Source organism: Gracilinanus agilis, chromosome 2 (genome assembly GCF_016433145.1).
Source record: "Gracilinanus agilis isolate LMUSP501 chromosome 2, AgileGrace, whole genome shotgun sequence".
NCBI lineage: Eukaryota > Metazoa > Chordata > Mammalia > Didelphimorphia > Didelphidae > Gracilinanus > Gracilinanus agilis.
The window spans coordinates 461957478-461983762 of NC_058131.1; the positions used below are offsets into that span (position 1 = coordinate 461957478).

Sequence of the window (26285 nt, forward strand, 5' to 3'; positions counted from 1 at the left end):
GGATTGCTACCCTGTGTCAGGCAAGTTATCAGTTTCTCTGTATTTTGGGGAGATATGTATAGCTGTATTAGTTTTGGGAAACCAGCCTGATGAGGTATTTCTCTGTACTGTCTTATGATTTACTTGTTTTCAGAGAAAAGGATGCTAGGTAATAGAGAAATTTGAATGAAGATATTTTCTATATTCAGAAAGTCAGAAGGAAATATTTTAAATAAATTTCCCCTACTTTTGAGCAGAATCCATCAGACTGTATCAACCTTCCTGCAAGTTAAGCAACATGGCTAAAAAATGGCATTTGCTTTTAACATTTAACAACTTAACATGTACTTGTTAGAGTCAGGGATAGATGGACAAATTGTAGAAGATTTTTATTCTGGCTGCATCTGTGGGAAGTTCAGTGGAAGGAGAACTGAATGGAAGAATAAAGACCTTGGCAGAGAAGTCAAAGCTGGAAGCTCTTTTGTGCCCGAGTTCCTGTTGAGCATCTGTGGGCCACCCTTCAGTATCCCATAGTATTTTTGTAAGCCTGGGATGGCCTGAAGGAATGCTACTTTGGCAGGCACCATGAATCCAGTTTATTTGAGAAGAGGCAGCATCTGCAATTGCTATCTCTAGGGTGCCTGTTGGTAAGTTTTTCCTTGGACTTATTGGCCACTCCAGGAATTGTCATCCTCTAGATAGTTTGGTTGACTAAAGAAAGGTACTTTCATTGTCACTTTATCCTTATGAAAGACCTTTCCCCACACAGGACAGAACAGGATCATCTGAATTTGACTTTTGTACACTGCACACATCCTTACACATTTTGTGTGTGCGTACCTATGGAGGAAAACCATATGCCACACATTGGCAGTAATCACTAGCCAAGGTGAGATTTCCTTCATAGTAAACTAGGAAATGCCAGCTTGTGAATGTACTTAACAAGGCATTGATGAATAATAGTAGTCTGGCAGATAGCCATATCATTCTGATGAATGGTAGACAGTGTTGTCAAACTTCCCTGATTTGACATTGAATGTGTCTATGCCAAGATCAGTTGTCAGCTTTGCCTAAAGGATTTCTGTAGGTTCCTGGGCCACTAGAAATATGGATAAGAGATCTGTTATTTAATATAGATTTGCCTTAGTTGTGACTTGAAGTATGTAGTTAGTCCTGAGTATTTCTAACATACATTAGGTGAATTTTGTAGATAGGGCTAGCAGAGGGCATTTTCCTCATCTCATTCATCTCTAAGAGCTTCACAGGTTGGCCGTTGATAGGTGTAGTGATTTGGGGGTGGACATGGCAGCAGGGATTTTTTTTTTTTTTAATTTCTCTCTTCTACTAGTTAAATTGGTCCTGGAACCACTCTTGTAATTCCATCCACTGCTTTGAGAACAACAGTCTCCAGCCTAGGCTTTCTACCAGGCAACAAACTGTGCTGCCTGCATTGTTGAGCCAACTTTTCAAATTTGGCTTGCTCCCCAAATAACAAGCCAAGATTTCTGTTGATGGTTGAAAGCCAAGTTCACTTACAGTTCTCCAACCAAAAGGCTTGTTGTCCATTTGAGTCCTTTCAGAGCTCAGTGAATGGGAAGAGAGGAGTGCATTATGGGGATGATTTTGGTCTTAAATAGTGCTTAGCTCCACCTAACTAATTTAGGACCTAGTGAAATCAGGTCCACTTTGATTTCTAACATATTTGTAAGGCTCTCCTAAGAATGAGAGGAAATCTTGGTTGGGGGTGGTGGTGGTGGTAAAGAGAGAGAATCAGGATGGATTATAATTGCATTTTCATAATGTTGCTTCTTTGTACAGTCCTTTAAACTGAGTAGCATTGAGATGAAAGGAAGGCAAGGAATTAGGATACTGTAATAGGCAAGAGAATCATGGGCTGTTGAATGTGTGTCCCTGTTGAAGACTAAAGGTATATGTTTAATTTGCAGAGAATATTATCAATGGAATAGAGGATCCTGGAGAGCCAGTTACATTCTGAATAGCCAGTGCGTTGGCCACTTTAGATAGTTTAGCTTGCTCTCCCAAGCTTTGCAACTTTGTCCTAGGAAAAGGTAAATGTTGGCAGGGATGTTGGATCAGGGGGAGGGAACAGGTGTGCTAAATGTTATTTCATCCTTTTGATTTTTACAATTAGACAATACAGTATGTTCAGATGGTCTAATAGATGAAAAATCATTGGATCAACCAAGGTTGTCTAATAGTTTTCCTAAGGTTTTTCCTTATTTAATGATATAGCTATGATTCAGGATAGTGTCCTCATTACTTAGTTAACAAGGTAACTGGCTTTTAGAACCTGCCCAGTCATATGTCTTAGAAAAGGAAAAGTTGTGTTCTCTGGCAGTTCCCTGTCCATAACTGTGATGGGAACCATGTGTTCAGTTAAATTAGAGCAGTAAGATAGGATGCTGTATTTTGGAATCAGGATGTAACTAAAGTTATAACAGCTGCCTCTTCTATGCTAGTCACTCCTTTCTGTTTAATGGTTGAGTCTTATATTGAGAATGTATAGTTCAAGTCTTATTAGATCCCCTCTTTAAAATCATGTTTTCAAATCACAGAAATAAAGTAAGGGCTTACTAATTACAGCAAAGTACGTCTTTTAGGACCTAATATAGTATTCCAGTGCCTAATTGAATAATAGTTTTTGCAACTTCATTTTAAAAGTTCTTGATGTTCCCTATATAAGTTTAACTTGTACTTTCCTTTTGGACATAACTTTGTTCTTTAGGTCAACCCAATGGAGCTATATAAATGATGATCTCACTGGTATGCTAAGTAAATTCTCAGTCTAAAGTCTTTCCCATAACTCTTTACAACCTAGATATGATTTATATCCTTACTTTAGAGTAGTAATAGCACTTGCCTTCTATCATAAGACTTAACTAATAACCCTTTTCACTTGGGTTGAGACAGTAACCTATACTATCTCCTATTTGAAGCCATTCCCCTTTTTGAAGCCCAGTGATTGACATCCTATATGTCCCTATATGATTGTTCTTGTTTGTGATTTTAAGTGGTTTAAGACAAACAGATTGATTTGTGGGTATTTGAATCCTGCCAAGTAAATGTGTTTTGCAACAGGTGCCTAGGGAGCATTTATTCTGCGCATGTGGAAGTTGAAAGCTTTGCCATCTAAGAACTCTGCATATCTGGCAGAAGTTTGTTTGAAGGGGAAACCCTTGGCATGGATTTTAAGAATCAGGAAGCCTAAATAGAGTTGGAATCTTGGTCCTTATTTTGTTTTCCCAATTAGTCTCAGAGGTCTCTTTCTTGTGAACAAACTGGAAAGGTCACAAATGGGAATATTACATATAGGAAAACAGAGTAGAAAATCACCATGATGGGCTTCTTTTAGGCAAAAACATAGTGTGTATAATTTATTCTTTCTTTGGGCATATGTTAAGGGGAGCTTTCATTAGTGGATATGATTGCACTTTGTGTCTACTTGGAATTTTGTTACTACCAATCATTGACTGTTGTATCAGGAAGGTTGGGGAAAGGACTCATTCCAAGAGAATCACATTTTGCTCCCATAAATAACTTATTTTACTTGTGCATGAACCAGATATGTCGAACTGCCTTGGATGTTCCTGCCACAGACCTTGCTGCTATTCACCCTTTTTTCTGCCTCTAACAGGGCCTAGTTTGGAGACCCTTCCCCACACAATTACCCCCTTCAATGCAGGGCTTCCTAGTCCAGTTGCCAGGGACATCACTGACAGCATACGCCTCTGGAATAAAACCTGGTCCCTCTGGTGCTGTCTATTGGAAATGTTGGTTCTGATTTGCTTTCTCTTTTTCTTTTTCAGGCTGACAAACGAGCTCATCATAATGCACTGGAGCGAAAGCGCAGGGACCACATCAAAGATAGCTTTCACAGTTTGCGGGACTCAGTCCCATCACTACAAGGAGAGAAGGTGAGTTTATTGAGAAAGCTAATAGGATACCCTTAGTTTGACTTCCCTTTCAGACATACATGCCTGGAAAGAAAAAGCATCCAAAGGTATATAGTATAATAATTATTTTGTGTGTGTTCATATATATTAATTGCTGGTATTATTTTATTGTCTATGGTGCCGTTAAGCCTAATGCAGATGCTTTTTTTCTATTTTTGATTTTGATATATTTTTTCTAATTACATGTAAAAACAATTTATTAAACTTTTTTTTTAGTTCCAAATTCTCTTCCTCTTTTCCTTCTCTCCTCCTGGAGAGAAGGCAAGCAGTAATACTATAATTCATAAACATTTTTTAATTCTTGCTTCACTTACAACAGAAAACTACATAGAATGCTTAACTTACCTTTTCCCATTTACCTCTACCAAACTTTATGAGAATTAATGGGGCTGTTTATTAAATACTCATTTGGGTGATATTTTATTATTTATTAAATACCAAGAATCATGTAGAGCTGAAATAAAATTAGAAATTAGAAAAAAAAAACTTAGAAAATATTACATAAGATGAGCCTCTATCATATTTTGAGAATATTTCTTTTCATAGACTCTCACCCATTAACAAACATGCACTCTCCTTTCAGACCCTAACGATGGACCCAAAATGGCAAAACTTATTACTGTGCTAGTGCTTCATGATTGTTCTTTGTGCCTACAAATGAAAAATTTCAGAACCATCTGTGAACCTAGTTCTAGTAACTCTTTTTTTTTGTTTTGTTTTTGTGTTTTTTTTTAAACCCTTGTACTTCGGTGTATTGTCTCATAGGTGGAAGATTGGTAAGGGTGGGCAATGGGGGTCAAGTGACTTGCCCAGGGTCACACAGCTGGGAAGTGGCTGAGGCCAGGTTTGAACCTAGGACCTCCTGTCTCTAGGCCTGACTCTCACTCCACTGAGCTACCCAGCTGCCCTCTAGTAACTCTTTTTCAGAGACAGTCTCCTTTGTGGAGAGAGACATAAAGGAAAACTGATGTCCTCATAAATTGGATGGCCTTCCAAAAATTATTGTTTCCCTAGAGAGGCAGTCACCAGCTGTTTCCATATTTGAAAGCAAAGCAAAAGGCTGTGGAGGAGGGTCAATCTATAGAATTTGAGGGGAAAACATCTGTTTTCATAAAGTTTTATTTTCAATATAAACTATAACTATGTAAATGCATCATAACAATTCAGTAGAGTGAATTATCCTGGAAAGAAGACTTGTATCTCTCTGGTGTCGAAATCATAAGACAACCATTTCTTTAAGAAAACTTTTGCTGGGGCATCTAGGTAGCTCAATGGATAGAAAGCCAGGCCTGGAAATGGTAGGTCTTGTGACCTCAGACACTTTCTAGCTCTGTGACCCTGGGCAAATCACTTAACTCCAATTGCATTGTCCTTTACCGCTCTTTCTGTCTTAGAATCAATTGTTGATGCTAAGACAAAAAGAAAGGGTTATTAAAAAAGAAAAGAAAACCTTCACTTATAGGAGTGATTTGAATAGCTTTCTTTGGGTAGAAGTCTGGTTTTGCACTTAGCCAAGATCCAATTTGGATTCGAGGGGCTAGGATGTTTTTGGAACTATTATGATTTTTTCTATTATGACTTTATGACACTCACATTGATATTCAATAAGTCAGAATGCTGGAAGTATCCTCTAAGATGTGGTCAGTCTTCCATGGGACTAAGCCATGGATTAGGTTCAACTTTTATCAAAAGAATATGTAAATAAGCTATGTGAGTACCTGGTGTTACGGAACCAGAATTTTCTTTAAGTTAGATTTTGGCCCTGAAGTAAAGATACTTATCTTGAACAGTAGCATTTCTGGGTGCAGCACAGTGACAGACCAAGAAGTCTGAGCAGCTGGTGACAGTCTCACCCTCTCAAAGTGCATGTGTACAAAGTACATGTATCACATGCCAATCTGAGTCATTGGGAATTCGTGCATTTTACTATCACATATCCATAAACTTTAAAGTTTAAATTTAAACTCTATAAGCGTTATTATACATGTCGACTTTTGAATATTGCTATGTCATGTTATTTCTAGCACTAGTTTGGTGTTCCAAAAAGGGAGCAACTCTAATGTCTTGATACCTAGGACCTTATAAAGAGGCTTAACTTATTATTTATCACTTTTGTTTTTATCTCCTATAGATAATATTTTTTACACAGAAAAAACATCCTCCCCAAAGTCCTAATAACCAATCTTGATTTTGTTCTTTACTTTAGTCCTCCTGTATATAGCACATTATACTTTTTTTTTAACTTCAAGGAAAAAAATTAATCTCATGATTTCCTGTTGTATTGAATCAAAATAATGAACCTAGTTCCATAGCTAGAGTTTGTAGCCAAGAAGACTGAAATCATTTGCCATTCACCACAACCTCATCAAAAAGTTTTATTTCTGAAGTTGGTTGAATGCCCTCACAGCATTTTCTCAGCAAAAGTGATTAAATGAAGTTGACGCTAACAACTCTAAACCCCTTAGTCCTATTTTATTCAAAAAAAACTTGCAGTTTTAAAGGTGTTATACTTCATCACTCCTTTTCCCTTTGGATATTGTATAGTGAATTCAGAGAGGCCAAATTGATTTATCAGGCTTCTAGGCTCTTATCTATTGTTGCAGTTTTTAAAAATGTATTTAAATCAAAGGAAAGTGACACGCTCTTCATTTGCCTTATGGTAATTCAGAGGGTGACAATGAATAGCTATAAAAGAAAGTCTTTAATGTGTAGACTTCTGGCAGCATAACTGCAATAGCTTAGGCCAGATGTCCCTGAGTCTCTTTCTAACTTTGAACATCCCTGTATCAATTGACTTAATGATATTAATTATAACAATTCACACTTAAATCACTTTATAATTCTCCATCTCTTAGCATTTGAGAGCAGTTTTCAGGCAAAGTACTTCTAGCCTAATCACCTCTAAATTATTCCATTCAGTCTCTGGGCAGCCAGATGTAATTCTTTGGTATGAAATCATGTTTAAAATAGTAATAACTTGCACATGTGTATGCTTATACATTTACAAGGCATACCTTTATACATCTTTTACAAAGCAGAAGTATGTAATATTATTCCTATTTTGCAGTGAAGATAAGAGAAGTTAAATCACTAAATTTTTAGTGTTGGTGTTTACTCCTCAAAAATCAGCAAACTATACAAATCAGGGCTTGTTTTATTGTTTAGTTGATTTTCTAGACTTTAAAAAGTGATTGCAGGGGGCAGCTGGGTGGCTCAGTGGATTGACAGGCCCAGAGATGGGAGGTCCTGGGTTCAATTTGGCCTCATACACTTCCTAGCTGTGTGACCCTGGGCAAGTCATTTAACCCATTGTCTAGCCCTTACCACTCTTCTGCTTTAGAATCAAAATGTATTGATTCTAAAACAGAAGTTAAGGGTTTAAAAATTTTTTTTTTTAATGATTGCAAATATGTTATTAAAGTATATCATGAAGGCATTTACTGTAGAGCCAATTGTTAAACATTTACCTGATTTAAACATTTACCTGATTTAAACATTTACCTGATCACAGTTCTATTAAGTATTAGGACTTCAACACAATTTTTCTTGGAACTGCCTTTCTGGTAATGTGGATATTAACATTGATTAAGTTGGTCTTTGACTTGGGCAGGGACTGCTTACAGAGAGAATCTGTTCTTGAAATACAGAAGCCAGATACTATTGGTCCTTTGTTTCCCAACTGGTGAATAAGTCCTATTGAACATGATCACTCTAAGATTAAAATTAATATTCACTAACTCAAGTATTATATTTTATAAGATTTATTAATAATCACTTGAAGTAGAGGAAATATATAAAGCCCGAGTAAAGACAAGTTTACCAGACAGCGAAAGCAGGAGAAGAGAGCCAAGAGGGGCAGGGTTTCAGAACCTTTATCTCCAAAATATAAGGATGTAAAGTAAGGACGAAATTCGGATTCTGGGAAATGGAGTCCTGGGGTACAAAATTCTAATTACACATCATCTTTTGCTTAAAAAAACGAAGTGATCATCATGTCTGCTGATGGAATTACTACTTGAATGTTTTTTGTTTTTTCTTAGCATATTGAGTTAGATGAGATTTTTCTATACTTTCCTAAACTGTAACATTTCTGTGCTACTGATAAAATACCCTGGCTACATATTTTAAGTAGGGTGTAGGTTTGCAGAGTTAGGGATCATTCAAAGATTGTAAAGCCCACATGGCTACATTAATGGAGATGAATGTATAATTGTTATTCTTGGAGGTTTATAAAGCCTCCAGAAGGTTACTCTTGGTAGCTATCAAAGCATACTTCCCATGTAATAAGCATAAATTTTGACCCTTTGCAAAGTGCTTTTCATCTGAGGTTTAATTCTTGAGTCCAGTACACACTGCTTATATGCATTGTACTTTTGGTAAATTGAGCTAGGACACAAATTCAGCTAATCAAGATAGAACCAATATCATTAATAATAAAAGCAAATCTTAAATGAATTTTGGCCTAAGCAAATCTTACTCATATTTGCTTCTGACCAAAAGAATAGGGTTTGCCTCAAAAATGCTGGTGTTCACTGATGATTGGGTGAAGGAAGGTTTCATTCGCATTAATATTACATCCTGCTTACTTGGTAAGGATCTAGGTGGTACACTTACTGATATATCTTGTAAGTAGAAATAGCAACCTGCCACCTTTGTCTCCTGTTGAAGTTGGCTTTGGAACTAAAGAACTGCATTTCACCAATCCCATTCATATGATTAAAGGAAAGGACAGCCTTCAACAAACTTTTTCTAATGAGAGAGAGAGGGAGAAGAAGAAGAAGAAGAAGTCAGTCAGTCAGTCAGTCATTCTTTCATTGATCCAATCCCAGTGCTGACCAGTGTGGAAGCTTAATTTTGCTGTTTTTCTAATCTACCTGGTTCTCTCTTTAAACAACCTGGCCCTACTAAGGGCTTATTATATTGGTGCCAAATGTAGTGTAGGCAACTTAGAATTCCCTAACTCAAAGCATCCACCACTCAGCTTTCCTTAATATCAGATTTTACAGGCATGTACCACCACTCTTGGCTCCAAAGTCATGTTATCACTATAGGACAATTTTGGCTCTGCATGCTTCCTAATTACACAGAAAAAAAATTTTTAACATTAATTTTCTAAAATTTCAAATTCCAAAATCTCTCCCTCCCTGTCCCCCTCTCTGAAATAGTAAGCAATTTTTTATAGGTTATACATGTGTGATCATGGAAAACATATTTCCATGTTGGTCATAAGCAACAAACATTCTTGAGACAGTATGTAGTGTCATACTTTAAAAAATAAATCATTATCCAGTTTTGGTCCAGGAGAACAAATAATGAAACACTTCCTCTTGATAGAGAAGTAGGCACAAGAGAAATATAAAGTGTGCCACATATGTCAAACTTAGTCAATTTGGATACATTTATTTTATTTTATTTTTTGTTGCAAAAAAAGGGTTCAGGGGGCAGTTAGGTGACTCAGTGGATTCAGAGCCAGAGCCAGAGATGAGAGGTCCTGGGTTCAAATTTGGTCTCAGACACTTCCTAGCTGTGTGACCCTGGGCAAGTCACTTATCCCCCATTGTCTAGCCCTTGCCACTCTTCTGCCTTGGAACCAATATACATATTGCCTCTAAGATGGAAGGTAAGAGTTTTTAAAAAGAGAGAGAGAGAGAAAGAAAAGGGTTCAGTGGAATATATAGAGGGGAATGCATAGTACAAAAAAAGGCAACAATTAAATTTGTAAAGAAAGAACAAAATATCAAAAGAAAAGGAAAACAGTTTTTAAATAGTCAACAAACATTCGAGTTTATACTATTAGGAATAGCTTTCTGTAATGGGCTTTGAGAACACAAAGCTATATGACATAAGCCCTTTTCAAAGTAGATTTATAATATGAGAGGAGGAATATGTAGTATATATAGTGGGGAGGGAGTGTGTGGATTAAATAGAAAACCACAACCCTGCCCATTTTATCTCACTGAAATTCTTACTGCCCTTTCACATGACTCATGGTGATCATGTGAGAGTCCAACTTAAGGAAGGTAATATTTCTACTATTTATCTGCCAGGGTTATTAAATGAAGATGAAATTCAGTTAGATTCAACATTTATGTGTTAAATGTTTACTATGTATGTGCAAGACACTATGCTAAGTGATAGAGCTACAAAGACAAAACCAAAACAGTTCCAACCTTCAAAGAGCTATCTTTCTACTGGAAGAATACAATATGTACCAGGAAATTTGTAGAGGGCATTAAGAAAGGGGTTTGTTTGTTTGTTTGTTTTTGAGGGGGCAATGGAGTCAAGCCTTGAAGGAAACTATAAATTCTGAAATTCTTGAGTGTCAGTTTTAGGGAATAGCTAATAGGTCAATTTGGTTAGAACATAGAGGAGGAATAATGTATAATCATCATGGAAAGGCCCATTGGTACCAGATTGTTGAGGATTTTGCTGTTATATCTGTCTCCAACTCTGACCTATCTCCTTAGCTTCAGGACAGGATGTCTTGGACATCTTAAACTGCATTACTTCATTTTAAAAAAATCTTCCTTTGTAATAAATATCCTTTACCTACCCCTTTCTTTCTGTGCCCACTGCTACTAGTCTAGTTTAAGACCTATCAGAGTTTCCTAATTAGTGTTCATGTTTTGTTTCTCTACCCATTTTTATCCATCCTACAGACTGCTACGTAAATTTTGTTGAAAACAGATAGCTCCACTGCTCAAAAACTTTCATTCACTCTCCAACATTGCACAACGAATGAAAGTCAGAGCGGCTTTCCAGGCCTTTCCTAGTTAGACATCCTCATATTTCTATATTTTTTCCCTCTTTTTTTCTATGGAAACCCTGTTCTTGCTAGACTGGTTTGCTCCTTGTACCTGAATATGTAGTATACGTCCATGCCACTGTATGTAATATACACACCCTATAGTTTAGTATAAACCTACTTTTTTTCTTTTAACTCAGTGGATAAGAAAATGCGACTAATTTTTTCAAGAAATTTCAAAATGAAAGCATATAAAGAGATGAATAATAAAAGGAATGAGGTCAGCCCTCCCCCCAAGGCACTTGAGCATATTTGTATGTAGAATGAAAAGAGGAATTAAAACTACAAATTTTGGAGAGAATGAGATCACGTGCCATGGTAAAGTTTAATGTTTCCAAGGTGGAGAACAAACTGTTCTCTTAGATGAGGAACAAAAGAGTTGATAAATACAGCTCTGACATGAAGAAAAGGAGTTGAGGGTATTGAAATTGAGTGTGAGCATATAGAAGGTTGGACTTGAAAGTATAGAAGGGAATGTTTGAGACTATGTACCTAATCAGGGGACTTTATAAAGTAATTGTTAGGCCTAGAATGAAGTGTTGAACTTTTTCTGAGGGTTAGTGGTTAGAATTGGAATTGAAGAGTTTTAAAATCACTGAATATTTCCAAACATTTCTGACCATAGATTCCAGACTGTCTAAGAATTGCAAATGAAATCAGAATGAGGGTGATCAATTGAGATAATAAGGAGATCAAGGAGACTCTGATGAAGATCAGTAGTAGAGAAGAAGTAGAGGTAGAAAGACAAAAACTTGTGGTCAGATAGGATAGTTAACAGCAATTTTGATCTCGAAGGTGTTATGGTTATATGAACAATGAAGTCTTAAATGTAAACACACTCACATTTGAAAAATAAATATTCTGATTAATGTACCCCATTCAAGAGCTCATCTTTTATGCACTAATATGTTCATTATAGCTTTTAATCTTTTTTGAATTTTTGTTAATAATTATAATGAGCTAATTTAACTTTAGATGAGTGTAATGCTTTCTGGATTCAAACTTTTATTTTCTCTACTTTGACCATAACACTTGTACAAATGTTGGTGAGTTTTGCATCTCCTGTTCAGTTAAGAGAATTGTAGTAGCAGGTTTTCATTTTTGTTGTTTTTTCCATTCTCTGTTGAATTAGAATCTTTGTTAGATGTTCTAAAGAAAGATGTTTTGCATGATAATACATGTATAACCCAGATTGAATTGCTTTGCAGCTCTGGGAGAGGAGAGGGAAGGAGAGAGGTAGACAATTTGATGAATCATATAACTTATTTGGAAACTTATTATTTTAAAAAAATATGTTTTAAAGAAGGATGATGTGGACAGGATTAATTAACACTGATATTGCTTATGTATTCCTGATATATTGTAGGATGCTGATGTGCATTGTGATACTTGTAGTTTTGTTGGAAAGGATTGTCATACTAATAATTCATGGCCTTTTTTTCTCAGTTCTAACTAAGTCAGACTTCTGAATTATTCTCTTGCCTATAAAAAAAAATTGAACATTCTCAGTATTTTTAGGTTTTGTCCCTATCGGAAACTGAATTAAAATATAGAAAAGCTTGAAAAGAAAACTAAAGACACTTGATTATTGCTAAAGGGCAGTGAAGTGGCACAGTGGTTAGAATGCTAGGCCTGAAGTCAAGAATATTAAGAATATTTATCTTCCTGAGTTCAAATCCGATACTGAATAACCATGATTCTAAGCAAGTCACTTACTTCTGTTTGCCTTGGTTTCCTGATCTGGAAAATGAGTTGGAGAAGGAAATGGCAAACCACTACAATATCTTTGCCAAGAAAACCCTGGATGGCATCACGAAGAGTTGGATACAACTGAAAAATGGTCAGATGACAAAATTTGCTAAAATCTTTTCTCAAAAGAATCTTGTGCTTTCTATTTGAGTTCTCAGATTTTACTGGTTTTGTTTCTATGTAAAGAGTTATAATAAAGAATGCCATTTTGAAACTTTTTGTTCATCATCAAAAAGTGTTCACAACTGACAGCCACATAACACTATGTACCCTGTAGAAGATTAAATAGATGTTTGATCTTGCCTTCTAGTGACTCAATCAGAAACAAAATAAGGGGAGGCAGTGAGGTACAGAGGTAAAATGCTTGCGTTTAAATTCTAATTGTGCTACTTGGGCCTTGAAACCTTGGGTACTTACTTAATCTCTCTAGGCCTTGGTTACCTTACTTGTAAAGGGAGTGGAATCAAACCAGATGGATATTTGAAGTCCCTTCTGTCTCCGAAACTTATGTAGATAGATTATATGCATATATTTATATTTATATTTTGCAGGTTACTCTTGTTTATCTTTTCTCTCCTCCCCACCCCCATTTTCTTCATTACTAATTATGTACAGGCATTACTGTAGTAATAATTGCGTATGTTATAAAGCTTAAACAAAAGTAGTAATTAAAAAGAATGACATAAAGATGAAATCATGTTTGATCATAAAGTTATTAGGTAGCCACTGAATAAAATCAAATTTACACTGACAGCTATGGGGAGAAAGAATTGGAGAGGGGAGAGACCCCAGGCAAGAAGACCAATTAGAAGACTATCATGCAAAGAAAGGTGAAAAAGGCCTGAACTAAGGTGATTTCTGTAAGCAGGAAAAAGGGGACAGATAGATATTTTGAATGTAGGAGGGACAGGAATGACAATTGATTAGATATGGATGCAGAGTCTAAGACAACACAGATTTTAAACTTGAGTGGAGGGAAAGCTAATAGAGCTTCTAACAATAATAGGGAAGTTTGGAAGAGGGATAGGTTTTTGGGAGACATAATGACATTTGAAATAAAGATTACAACCCATCCATTCCTATGTGACTCCCTTTGCCCCACCCAAAAATAGATTAGGGAAGTAGGTATTGGGGGTTAGGGAAGTGTCCAAGATGTACCCGGGCAGCTGCTGCTTTGGGTACTTGGATGAAGGACAGATTATTACTATTCCAGAGGGACAACATCATCTCAGAGTAGAGAAGTTGGAGGTTTGCATAGTTATGGGACCATGTTGGGGGAACATTGAGGGATGAGAGTAATAATGATTGAGTTGAAGAAAAGCCCTGTGATTAAGTATTTTAAACCATCCAGTTGGTTGATCACACAAGCCTCTGTAGCCCTCCATTTTGGAGATAAGGTAGTACCCTATTTGACTCTGGTCTTCTCATCTCTTTAAATGAGCTGAAGAGGGAAATGGAGAACCACTCCAGTATCATTGTCAAGAAAATCACAAATGGGATCATGAAGAGTTGGATGCAACTGAAAAGAACGCAATCAAAAAGCTAATTCATCTCCTGTAAATGTAAAATAATATACTTGGCTTCAAATAATCAACAGCAAAGGTGCTAAGGTGGCAGTTCATGGGAAAGGGATTTGGGATTTTAGTGGCCTATAAGCTAAAAATGAGTCAATAGTGTTATGTATTAGCCTTAAGAGCTAACTTGATCAAAACATTTTTTTGGAAAAGGGTTCACAGAATTCACCAGAGTGGCAGAGAAGGGTCTGTAATGCAAAAAACATTTGGAATCTCTAGGGTATATTAACAAAATGTAATTCAAAGTAGATATTTCCAATATATTTTACCCTGATTTCTTAGTTTTGAGGTCATGTCTCCCTATCCACAATATCCTTCCTATCTGTCCATGACCCTTCTATTCCCTTCCCATCCCTCCACCACCACTACCCTACCCCCCACCCCCAGTTCCATTTAGTAACAAATGCCTATTAAATGGGTAGTTTTAGGGTAAGCCAGAAGCCATGCCAAAGAAGCAAAAGCTAAAACCACACCCAAAAAACTTAAATATCCTAGTATTATTTATTGAAGGATATTTTTATAACTAATTGTCAAATCTTACTTCAGGTTATGGAAAATAGGTCTATAGGTCAATTCTCATGCCAGCTATTTGTGCCAACACCTTCATCTCAGATCAGTTCAGTAATTATATTGACATTAAAATGTCTTCCAGCTTTTCTTCCTAAATACAGGAAAGATTGCATTTCTACTATGTCAGTGTCGATTTACCAGCCTTTGTTTTTGTTTTGTTTTGTTTTTTAATTCTGAACACCAAAAAATTTGCTTTTTTTATATGCAAAGTAAAACATAAAAAGAATTGTACATGAAACTTTAAATGTCTTTCATACTTCTTACTGTTTTTTAAGGTATGTAATAGATTCAATATGTTACTGTAATAGGATCACTTACTTAGACTTAGAAAGAGTTTTGGAGGACTCCAAGTGCAGAACTTAATCAAAGCTGACCTGCTTATCTATGCTTCCTTCTGAACTTCCTCCTCTTCTCTTCTGTGGATCCTTCTCCCTCTTCCACCATGAAAACAGAAGGGGAAAAACGTTAGTAAGAAGTAAGCATAGTCATGCCGAACAGATTTATTAGTGACTGTATCTTTAAAAATATAACTCATTTTACACCTCAAATTCATGAATTCTTTTGTCAAGCAACATACTTCATCATAGGTACTCTGGAGACATGGAGTTGATGGAAGTTGAGTCTCAGATATTTTCCTTTTTAATATAGTAATGTTTTAATATATGAATTGTTCTAGTTTTCCTCATTTCACTTATCAGTTTATACATCTCATATATCTTCCCCAGATTTTTTTGAAATTCATTCTTTTGTCATTTCTGTACAGTATCATTCCATTCATATGCCAGTTTGCTTAGCTATTCTCTTCAATTTCCAAGTCAATTTACAAGTTTTACTTGTAACTATTTCCTTCCATCGCTTCCTATTTCCTTTTTTGATGTTTTAAAACACCAAGATCACAAGAGCATATATTTGACCCTCTTTTATTTACTTCAGATGAGTATGGTTTTTATGATGCCTTCTGTCCTTACCCTTCTTACATGCTTATATACTCTCCTCACACATCCCAAAAAATTTCACCCAGGTAGGATTGATGCCTCTCAGAATTGGTGCAAGGGATGACTAAGTTACCACATCTTGCCTTGATGCAAGATCAGATGTGCTTCCATGAGGAGGTGAAAGACCAAGTCTACCAAAATTGAAAATAGTACTTTGGATTTATAATTCTTGATAGTGACATATCTTCTGTTGACTCCTATCTTTCACCTTATTTCTTGAATTAGGGCTTTGTAATAGGGCCAAGCTCCACTTCCCTACTATATTTTGGGTAGGGTGATCAGTTATACTTGAACTTGACCTGGGTTATATGGGCTCCTGTGCTGAACTTGACCACCCAAGATATGTCTATACTATGGTAGGTTTGGGGCCTTCTGGATCTTTGAAGTTCAAAGTAGGGGATCTTCAGGGCCTTCTAGTATTTTAAGACAGAGTGCTAAAGAAAAATAGTTCTGGGGCTTGAGGTATCCTGGTCTGAGCACTGCCACTCAAGACTTGCAAGGTCTACAATGTGGGTTTCTTACAAAGTTGGGGCTTTCTAGTGGGAGCCTTCCACCTTTGCTGAAAGCCTTGCAGTCTGCAGGTATCTCTAGACCATCTATGGTAATGCTGGGAGGCCTCTGTCTTGTTTGCTTGTGCTGGCCTTTCTACCAGGCCCCCTTTTTTATTGCTTATAGACTTCTAGCTAATTGTGCATCCTGGTGTAGAAGTCAATTGCCATTTCTCATTGGGTTTCAGTCTGTTGCTCTTTTTAAGTTGGGGGGGGTATTTTTTTAAGAGATGGGCTACCTATCTCCATGCAAGCTCTTATCTTGGCCAGAATTGTCTCACCAGTTTTTCTCATTTTCTAGAGGTTCTAGAGAAGTGATTGGTGAGGAGAAAAGATGTTAGCTGTTGTTTCCTCTCCCACATATATGCTTTGGGATAACTGAGTTTTACAACTGATAGAAGGAAGAGTTTGGTTGACTGTAAAGTTATTGAACATGTTCCTGTGACCTTGGTTGGAGTTTATGAAATTTTATCTGAATTTCCCTGTGAGTAGAAGCCTAGGGATTCATCTCATCATGCAGATGGCCATTATCTAGATAGCTAGATAGTTCGTGGGGCATATGGATAAAGGGTTCCATGATTCTGGGAGGACAAGTCTGGCCAAATTTATTCATAACCTAAATTTCTGTCTTAATTTTTAATATTCTCACAAGATTACATATACTCAAATCATTCTGTCTATGAAGGAATAGTAAACAAGTTAACTTGCAGTTGGGGCTTTTATTCAGAACTTCATATTTTGTGATGTATTAGGTCTATGAGATGGATCTGCAGGCAAGTTGTAGGGGCCAGACCAAACATCTAGTGAGAATACATCTGGATTTTGTGCAATTTGGGGCACCACGTTTTAGAAAGAACATTAACAAGCTATGTCCACAGAATAAAAAAGGATAGTAAAGAGTTAAAACTATGCCATTCCAAGATCTTACATGAACTAGGACTGTTTAACTATGGGAAGAGTTAACAGGGAAGAACTCTGTCAAATGGAAGAGGGACTAGGTATTATTAACATGGACCCAGAAGATAGAAAGCTAGAATAGAAGCTAGAGAGGCGCAAATTTCAGCTCAATATTAGAAAAACCTTGTAGAGATTTCTAGAAGTAGAATGGGCTGCTTCAGGAAGTTCTGGAGTTTTTAAAGAAGAGAATAGATGAGTTCTGAGGTCCCTTCTCTGTGCTTCTATGATTCTCTGTATTTAAATTTATCATTTCATTTTTTTGTTGGTTTTGTTAGTTTTCAATTGTGTCCGACTCTTTGTGACTTGGGATTGTTTTGGCAGATATATTGGAGTGGTTTGCCATTTTCTTCTCTAGTTCATTTTACAGATGAGCAATTGGGACAGAGTTAAATGACTTGCCCAGAGTCACTGTGTCTGAGGCCAGATTTGAACTTGGGAAGATACTACTTACTAAGTAAAAATTTTATTAAGTATCTTTTTAACTATGGGAAGCCACATCTGGATAGCCATACACACAGAAGTTGGGACCAGAGTGAATCTTTTTTTATTTCACCCTGTTCCTCTTGTGAACCAGCTTGCACCTTCTTACCTCCATTGCTGAATCCTGAACTCTCTTTTCTTTCTCTTGCCACCCAATTACCTGTTATCTTTAACAGCCTCACTCAAGTGTTATCTCCTTCAGCAAAGCCTTTTCTCATCAACCCATTAGATGTAATCTAAATTCCTATAGTTTTCATTGTTTCTACCTTTCATGATAACTTCAGAAGACCTGTGATTTCATTAATCTGGTTACTTCTGCCATTGGTAAAGATCACAATTCAGTCATGTCTTTTCATTTTGTATGACTCTTATAAATGTCTTCCCATAAACTTTCCACAGTATGTCCACTGAAGGCTTTTTTTCTTTGGTTCTCTTAATGTTGTACAGCTTTCAGTTATATACATGATTCATGGTATCATAGATTTAGAGCTGAAAAGAACTTCCAAAGATAACCATCTCCCTCATTTTACAGGTGCGGAAACTGAGGCCCAAAGATGGCAATGGTTGTCTTCTTACTCTCCTTTTTTTTATAGTCGTTTTTCTGATAACATCTTTTATGTAGCTTATTCTATGCATTTCTTGGTTGGCAGTCCATTGTAGCCTATTATATTGTATGCAATTTACCATGATCCTTTGGAAGTAAGAGGAAAAGAATAAAATTAAGCAATTATTGTGCACCAGGAACTGTGCTAAATGCGTTACAAATATTATCTCACTTAATCCTCCCAAAAATCTTGGAAAGTAGGTGCTATTATTATCCCCATTTTACAGGGAAGGAAACTGAGGCAGATAGCTTTCACTGATATACCCAGGGACACATGTCTAGTAATGTCTAGAGCCATATTTGAAAACTTGGGTATCCCTGGTTCTAAGCCCAACAGTCATAGCAGTGTGCTTCCTAGTTGCCTCAACAATAGCACTCCATGAATTGATACTGTATTGCATCACTGGAGGAATACTGCTCTTCAAGAAGAAGCTTGGGGAATTCATTAAAAGAATTGTGCTTTTTCTTAATACAGCCAACTCTTCTATTTACTTTTAGTCTATGAACACCTCTGTCAAAGATAGCTGTACCAACAGATCAGCTCTTTGAGCTTTCTATCTAACCACATATGATAGTTTGGGTACTAATCAATCTTTACCCACTTGATTTTCCTTTTCTTTTTAATCCCTGTCTTCTATCCTAGAATCAACATTTAAATATTGGTTGCAAGGCAGAAGGGCTAGGCAATTGAGGTTAAGTGACTTGTGCAAGGTCACAGCTAGAAGTATCTGAGGCCAAATTTGAACCCAGGACCTCCTTTCTCCAACCCTGGCTCTCTATCACCTAGCTTCCTCTTGGTTTTTCTTTTTTAAACCCTTAACTTCTGTGTATTGGCTCCTAGGTAGAAGAGTGGTAAGGGTGAGCAATGGGGGTCAATGACTTGCCCAGGGTCACACAGCTGGGAAGTGTCTGAGGCCGGATTTGAACCTAGGACCTCCCGTCTCTAGGTCTGACTCTCAATCCACTGAGCTACCCAGCTGCCCCCCCTCTTGGTTTTTCTTAATGTGGGTAGACCAAAAAAAATTTTTTTTAAATAATTATGTATAGATAACAAGAGATAGAAGCAAGTACAAAAGATGAAAATAGATAATTTCATTATTTAAATGATTATCACATTTTGGAAGATCCACGGGGCTCAATGCAGCCAATACAGTGTTAGCAACAAACGGGTATTTGAAGGACCTCTCTATAAGGAATTCCTCTTTCATTTGGAGTCTACTGGGCATTCATCACAATGGTGGTACCTTTGTATGGTTTTGACATTCTTTTGAGCACCTTTTATTTATATGATACTTATCCTTGTATTATACTAGTTCATTCATCCAGCAAGTATTTATTAAGCCTGCTCTGTTTTGGGCACTGTACTGGGTTCTAGGAAAATAAACTAGGAATAAGGTCCTGCCTTTCAGAAGGTTAAATTCTATTCAAAGGAAACTACATGTACAAAGAAAAGTAGATTCAAAGCAATGACCTGAGGGACACATGGGGCACTAGCAACCTAGAAAGAGATCAAAATAGGTTTCTTGGAAGAGGTGGGACTGTGAAGGAAACTAGGGATTTAAAAAGAAGAGATATACATTCGAGGGATGAGGAACAGCCTGTGTGCAAGGGAAAGCCAGTCTGACTGAAATATAAAATACAAGGAGAATATTTTATAGTAATCTTGGAAAAGTAGACTAGAGCCAGAATGTAAAGGCCAAATAAAAGAGTTTACATTTTATCCAAGAGACAAAAAGGAACCTCTTGCCCTTCTTAATTAAGGAAAGGATTGGCAACATGGTAAAATTTACTGTGCTTCAGATATATCATTTTAGCTGCTTTGAGGAAAAGGAGTGGATTTAAGGCGAGAAGACCAATTAGGAAGTTTTTTGCATTCATCTAAGTAAGAGTGGATGAGTGCAAGAAGTGGTGATGTTGATGGTCATGTGTGATAATTAGATTAAGTCTACACTGCCTTTTTTTAGATTTAATCACCAAAGGTGAGAACACCTCTAATTCTGGGAGGTCCATAACCCACATGGGCTAGAGTGGGTAAGGCATCTGAATCAACTGACTGCCTCCTAGGCAGTACTATGAGAATCGTCTATTGTGATTGGACATGCAAATTAGGAGGGAGGCACAGGAAGTGATGCATAAGTGACACCTTTAAAGAGAGGGAGTTGAGTGAGTGGGAGAGGGCTTTGCTTGAAGAGGACTTCTGGTGATGGACCTTTTCTGGTTCACGGAGGAGTGTTGGAATGCTGAGACCCTGGTGAGACGGCTTTAAATATCTTCTTTGAATTCCACATGGTGAGTTTAAAGACTGACTGAATCTTCCTGAACTTCTCTTAAGAAACTTCTTTTAGTAGACTCGGTGAATGAATTTTGCTCCATTCACCTCTGGGCTTCTGGCCCTCCAACTCTTTGCTGAGGGTTAAGATCTACCTGGATTAATTAGAGGATTGTAATAAATTACCTACTGGGTTAGATTCTTATTGCCTTATTTCCTCTCTTCTTAATTGTAAATAAACTTCCATAAAAGTCAATTTTGACTTGAGATTATTCTTAATTGAGGATTGATAATAATTCAATCCTCTGGTGACCATCTTTTAATATATTAAACCCAAAAAACCCCTTTTCCCCCCTTACACGTGACAGTGTGGTAAGAAGAGATAAATCAAAAAGATCGTGGAGGTAAGACTTAGCAGCTAATTGAATTTGAGGCAGGAGGGAGGAAGAGGAAAAGAGTCAGAGATGACTGAAGTTTGATGATGGTGCCCTCCATAAAAATAAGGAAGTTAAGCAAAAGAAAAGTGTTTGAAGCAAAAATAATGAGTTATGGTTAGGAAATGTTCAGTTTTTGAGATTCCTGTGGGGCCTCCATTTGGAGATAGGCAGTTTGTGGTGCAGGCCTGGAGTTCAGCAAAAGGCTTAGTTATTTGTGTATATTTGTGTACATATCTCTTTGAAATTTTGAGCTTGGGAATGTGACATTTGTTGTATTCCTTAAAGTACGATGCACCAAGTCTTTGGTACTTGGTAATAAATAGCTTTGGGGATATTATAGTAGGAAAGCCAGATATAACTGTAGAACCTTATGTATGTCATCATGCCCTATAAAATCCTTCTCTTACCCAACCTGAGGAGTTCTAAACTGGCCCTGTCAATATTTGATTAGAAATTTTGAGAACCTGGCAATGTGTTCCTTAGCCCATCTCTTTTTGAAATTATTTGGATGTTTAATACCTACATAAGTTATACTGGTAGATTTCCAAAGTACTTTGTCCAAGTAAGAAGTATTCCTGCCTTCCATTACTTGGGGCATTGTTTTTCTTTGTCTTTGCACTGTGCCACAAGTTTAAATTAGGTTCTGTGAGAGGGCAGCCTACAAGATTAGTCTTGAATAATTCTGGCAGTGTTTGTAATCTAAAAGAAACCTCCTAACCAAGTTGGACTTCTGGGCAGGCAATGCCCATTGGTAAAGAATATTATTTATTGCTTTTTGAGATTTTTCATGCCCCTCTTTCCAGCCTTTCCCCTACATTAATAGGCTGTTTATACTTTGAAAAAATTGATTTCTTATTAGCTCTGACAATGATGGAAACTATGGTGTAGAAAAGGGGCAGCATTGCTTACTGTATAATTTGTATACAAATAATCATGTTCTTCTAAACATTTGGCTGAGCCTTGGGAGCTCATTAGAACTATTTTGTGTGCTTTCACAGTCTAGAATAGCTCTAGTCCAGGTCTGGCTTCCCTTTTTTACATTACAGACCTAGAAACCCAGGCTTGCCATTGTATGGTCAAGCTCCAACAGTAATCCTAAATGATTAATCATTAAGTGGTACCCTGGATACAGCTGACCTTGGGAATTGTTCCTCAGTTACATGGAGAGATCCTTAAGTGAACTATAAGTTGTCATGTTCTCTTGGGAAGGGGGGGGAGGGGTGCATTCTTAGCCTCTTCATGACCCTGCTGCTACTACTTCTGCTACAGAAAGACATGTTTCCTTCATCACTACCACGAACTAGGTCTTTATTTTGTCCCCTGTGCTTTTCTCACTATTGCAACAGGCATCCCGGGCCCAAATCTTAGATAAAGCCACAGAGTACATCCAGTATATGCGAAGGAAAAACCACACACACCAGCAGGATATTGATGACCTCAAGCGGCAGAATGCTCTACTAGAGCAGCAAGGTGAGCATCTCAGGCACTGGGGCAGCTGGCCCTCCTTTGCCTTGGCTAGCTGAGGGCCGTCTCATCTGCGCCGGGATCAAAACCACTTGTGGAAAGCTTAATAAGCCTCAGTCCTGGATCTAATGAACTAAATATTTGGGAGATAGAACCTGAGAAAAGAACTTGTGTTGCTTGTCCAAATCATAAGCTTGTGAGGAGGTAGGGGTGTCTAGAGAGTTCGACCCTGGATTTGAAGTTTTTGTGTCTTTTCTGAACTGGAGCCAATCTTTCTTTCCCAATTCTGTGTCTCATTTGCTCTGTCAGAAGACAGCAGCACTAGCTATCTGTTAACAACGTTGAGGTCCTTGGATTTAATATATTGTGTAAGTACCAAAGCCTCACAAGTGTTCGGTAACAAGTGAGCCCACTCCTGTGTAAATAATTGTCCAATCAGGGCAGCATATGGGCCAGGTCCCTGCTGTTGTCAAATGCTCACAACCGCCTTTTCCTATAACCACAGGGGAAAGCGAGAGCTGATCAAGTTCTTTGTTCCTGGGGAATTCACTTCTCTTCCTCCCTCATGGAAGATGCAAGTAAAAGGAAATGCAAGTAACCACTTGGGTTAGAAAAAATGCAACAACCAAAAAAAAAAAATGGGTTCTTAGCATTCCAGACTCAGACAAGCTGAGCTGGGGCCTGGGAAGTGGGAGGTATTGGTGGGGAGGCACCAAGCTGGACGGCCTGCATGTGAGGGATATGTCAAAGGGATCAGGTACCATGTGTGCTGAGAGATGCTTCTGAGGGCTCAGATTTTCATTAAGAGAGTCTTTTCTATTAAGGGGCTTGGCCAAAACTTTTCTTTGGTGCTCATGTCATCCTTTGCTGCCTGTTGTGGATGATATAATCAGAACTGATGCAATCTTTTTCAACCCTGTCAAGACTGCCATTGGTGGAGATCCCAGCTGCTTTTGTGTCATTCTATTGCTGGATTCCACATGGAGCTCCATACTCCTGACTTTGCAGTGTGCTTCTATGGCAGGGTTAATAGCAATAACATTGCAAGCCTTCTCTCTAGAATTGTTTGGGAGGGGAGGGACATCTTCTGGAAGGGAATACTGCTTCTGAACCACCCATAGCTTCAGGGATTAGCAGACCCTTAGGAAGAACACAAAGGACCTTGAATCTGAGCCATCACTTCTGGTTAGCCTCCAGAGTGCCTTAACACAGTCCTTGTCTTGCCTTTCAGTCCGTGCACTGGAGAAAGCGAGGTCAAGTGCCCAACTGCAGACCAACTATTCTTCTTCAGACAGCAGCCTCTACACCAATGCCAAGGGCAGCACCATCTCTGCCTTCGATGGGGGCTCAGATTCCAGCTCTGAGTCAGAGCCTGAAGAGCCCCAAAGCAGAAAGAAACTCCGGATGGAGGCCAGCTAAACAGAGCAGGCCAGCAATAAAAACTGTCTGTCTCCTCCACCGTCTCTTCTCCCAGTTCATCGTTAGACCCCTCCAAGCTGTTTTAAAGACTCTTTATTTCTTTTCTTTTTTTTTTTTTTTAAGTAGAAGCTCTTGGACTGCAGCTTTCATCTTCTGCCTTTTCCCTTCAGCAACCTTCTTCCTTCACCATAAATTTTTAAACCAAAACATCCCAACTTGGCAGCTTTTTCTGTGGAGGACAGATGGACACACCTCTGAGCACACGCTGCCCCTGACCTCCCCAGCCAGCCGCTCCTCTTACCTTATTGGGCATTATTGCCCAGACGACTTCTCTGCTCACAGGTCTCCCTTGTCCCTTCCCTACGTCTTCCTTGTCCCCCCTTCATTTGATAGACTTTGTGAATCTGTGAACTGCTCAACTTTTAGAAGATGACCTGTTTGGAATAATCAGAATTACCCAGAATTTTTTTTTTTTTTAAGGAAAAAATTTTTTTTTCCTAAAAAAAATTGTTATTTATCACTCCTGCTGTGAAGGGTCAGGTTGGTAGAGAGTTTGTGGTGGTGAGGGTCAGTGGGGACATCTATGCAGTCTGGTGTCTTGGGTGAGCTACATGGAGTTGGAAAGTTTGGCCAGCTTTTTTCTTTATTTTTTATTTTTTGTTGGAGTTGCCAGCCTTTAGGTGGGTCATGTGACACCGTGTGGTATGTATTTAAAGACTGCAGTAGGGAAGCTTCAGCCACCAAGGGATTGATTTGGGAGGGTTGGGGGGGGGACTGAGGGAATGGAGAAGGGAGGGTTAGGGTTGAGGGAGGAGTGCATTTTTTTTGTATTAAGGGCCAGTGATGATGTTTTGATATTTATTTCCTGCTACTGAAATTTGAATCCAAGTGGACTCTCCCTATTCTGATGAAGTCGATATTGCAAAGCGACAGATTCATAAAGTAATGATCAAATCTTCCTTTGTGTGTGTTTCTAAGAAATAGAGCCAACTGATTTTGTATATAAATATACCAAGAGCATCTTACCTGGTACTAAAAACCACAGACTAGTTCAGGCCCCTTCTGTTTCTCTCTTTCCCTTCTGTTCTGGGACCTCTCTTCCTTTATATGACCTGGCCCTGGTTCTGGCTGTGGTCAGCAGGTTCCCATGAAGGGTTTGTGTGTTAAGCCTTTTTTCTTTCTTTTTTTTTATTTTATTTTTTTTTGTTCTCTACCGACCCTGTTCTGGCGTTTGCTGATCTCTAGTGTGTACTATGTAGTCTCTGTCCATGTTTAATTCCATTCCATGGAAATAAAAAGTATGTTGTACATACTGCTGAAGAATTGTCTTGCAAGTTAAGGCTTCCCCTTTACTATAAGACTATAAATAAAAACTTATTTTATCCTTAGTGTGGTGATGTCTTCTTGCCCATACGAAGATAAGGTGGTTCAGGAAATAGAGCGAACTTTTGACTGTTGTCTCTTCTTGATGCATATTTGAAGATTTAATCTGCTTCTATAACTTTGTGGTGATAATTGCTATGAGCAGTAAATTATTCACAGGCCAAAGACTGTTCCCTCTTGTTATGTGGACTGAGCTCAGAGTGGATAGTCACGTATGTGAGATCATCAGATATTTTGTCAGCTGTTTATTAGTCAGAGAAACTGATTCAGAATTTACTACCTTTCCCAACACTGAAAGATAGTAATAGAATGAATATAATTTAATTGCTTCCTCTTAAAACAAAGTAAGCCTTTTCTTCTCCAAAGTGGGATGCTTCAGGGAACTGGATTGGGTTATAGAGCTCATTTAGGAAGGCTTTTGTTGATGAACACATACCCCAGAAGGTCAAGTAGCAATGGTGAGACCATGTCCTACTACTTGCATGGATCAGTTGGAGAAACTGGATTTGCTTCACCTTCAGAGACATCTTGGTAGGGACATGATAGCTGTGTTCCAATATTTGAAGAACTGTTGTGTGGAAGATGGGATTAGATTTATTCTGCTTATCCAGAGGGAAACAATGACTGGACAACACATAAAAGGAGATTTGGGCCTGATATAAAGAAATTCTGAATGATTAGATCCTTTCAGACATGAACTGGGCTGGTACCTCTTGACCTGCAGAGACTGCAGGGCAAATATAAGTTGGATAAGAAGGTGCCTTCGGTTCCTTCCAGAGTCTAATCACAAGCCTACCAGCGCCCTTCTTTTCCAGAAGATTTTAAGGCATTGAGAGGGCATGGCTGGATTTGTGAGCAGCTGAGATGTCTGTGTTAAGAAACAAGCTGTTTAACCTTAAAGTAAGGTCATAAGATTTAGAGTTAGCAAGAGATATTAAAGATCTTATTCTAAGCACCCCATTTTACAATCAGAAAACTGGCTTATAGAATTTGCTCAAATAGGAAGTGGTAGAGGCCCTTGGGCTCTAAATTCAATGTTTTGCCATTCACCACTGCTGACTTGGGAAACAGAAAAAAG

The 26285-nt window shown here is 37.9% G+C and overlaps 1 protein-coding gene across 4 annotated transcripts in view; it reads left to right on the forward strand.

Annotated features, from left to right (window-relative positions):
- The window catches only part of MAX (MYC associated factor X), a 30117-nt gene extending 4905 nt beyond the window's left edge, over nucleotides 1-25212 (forward strand). For 2 of the 4 annotated variants that reach the window (XM_044664840.1, XM_044664842.1), the window contains 3 exons: nucleotides 3807-3914; nucleotides 22282-22411; nucleotides 23637-25212. In XM_044664840.1, coding sequence (XP_044520775.1) covers nucleotides 3807-3914; nucleotides 22282-22411; nucleotides 23637-23824 — 426 coding nt within the window. In that variant the 3' untranslated portion in view covers nucleotides 23825-25212. The remainder of the gene's footprint in view (nucleotides 1-3806; nucleotides 3915-22281; nucleotides 22412-23636) is intronic. The other 2 variants (XM_044664841.1, XM_044664843.1) reach the window with 1 other exon arrangement.
- Nucleotides 25213-26285: the final 1073 nt, after the last annotated feature.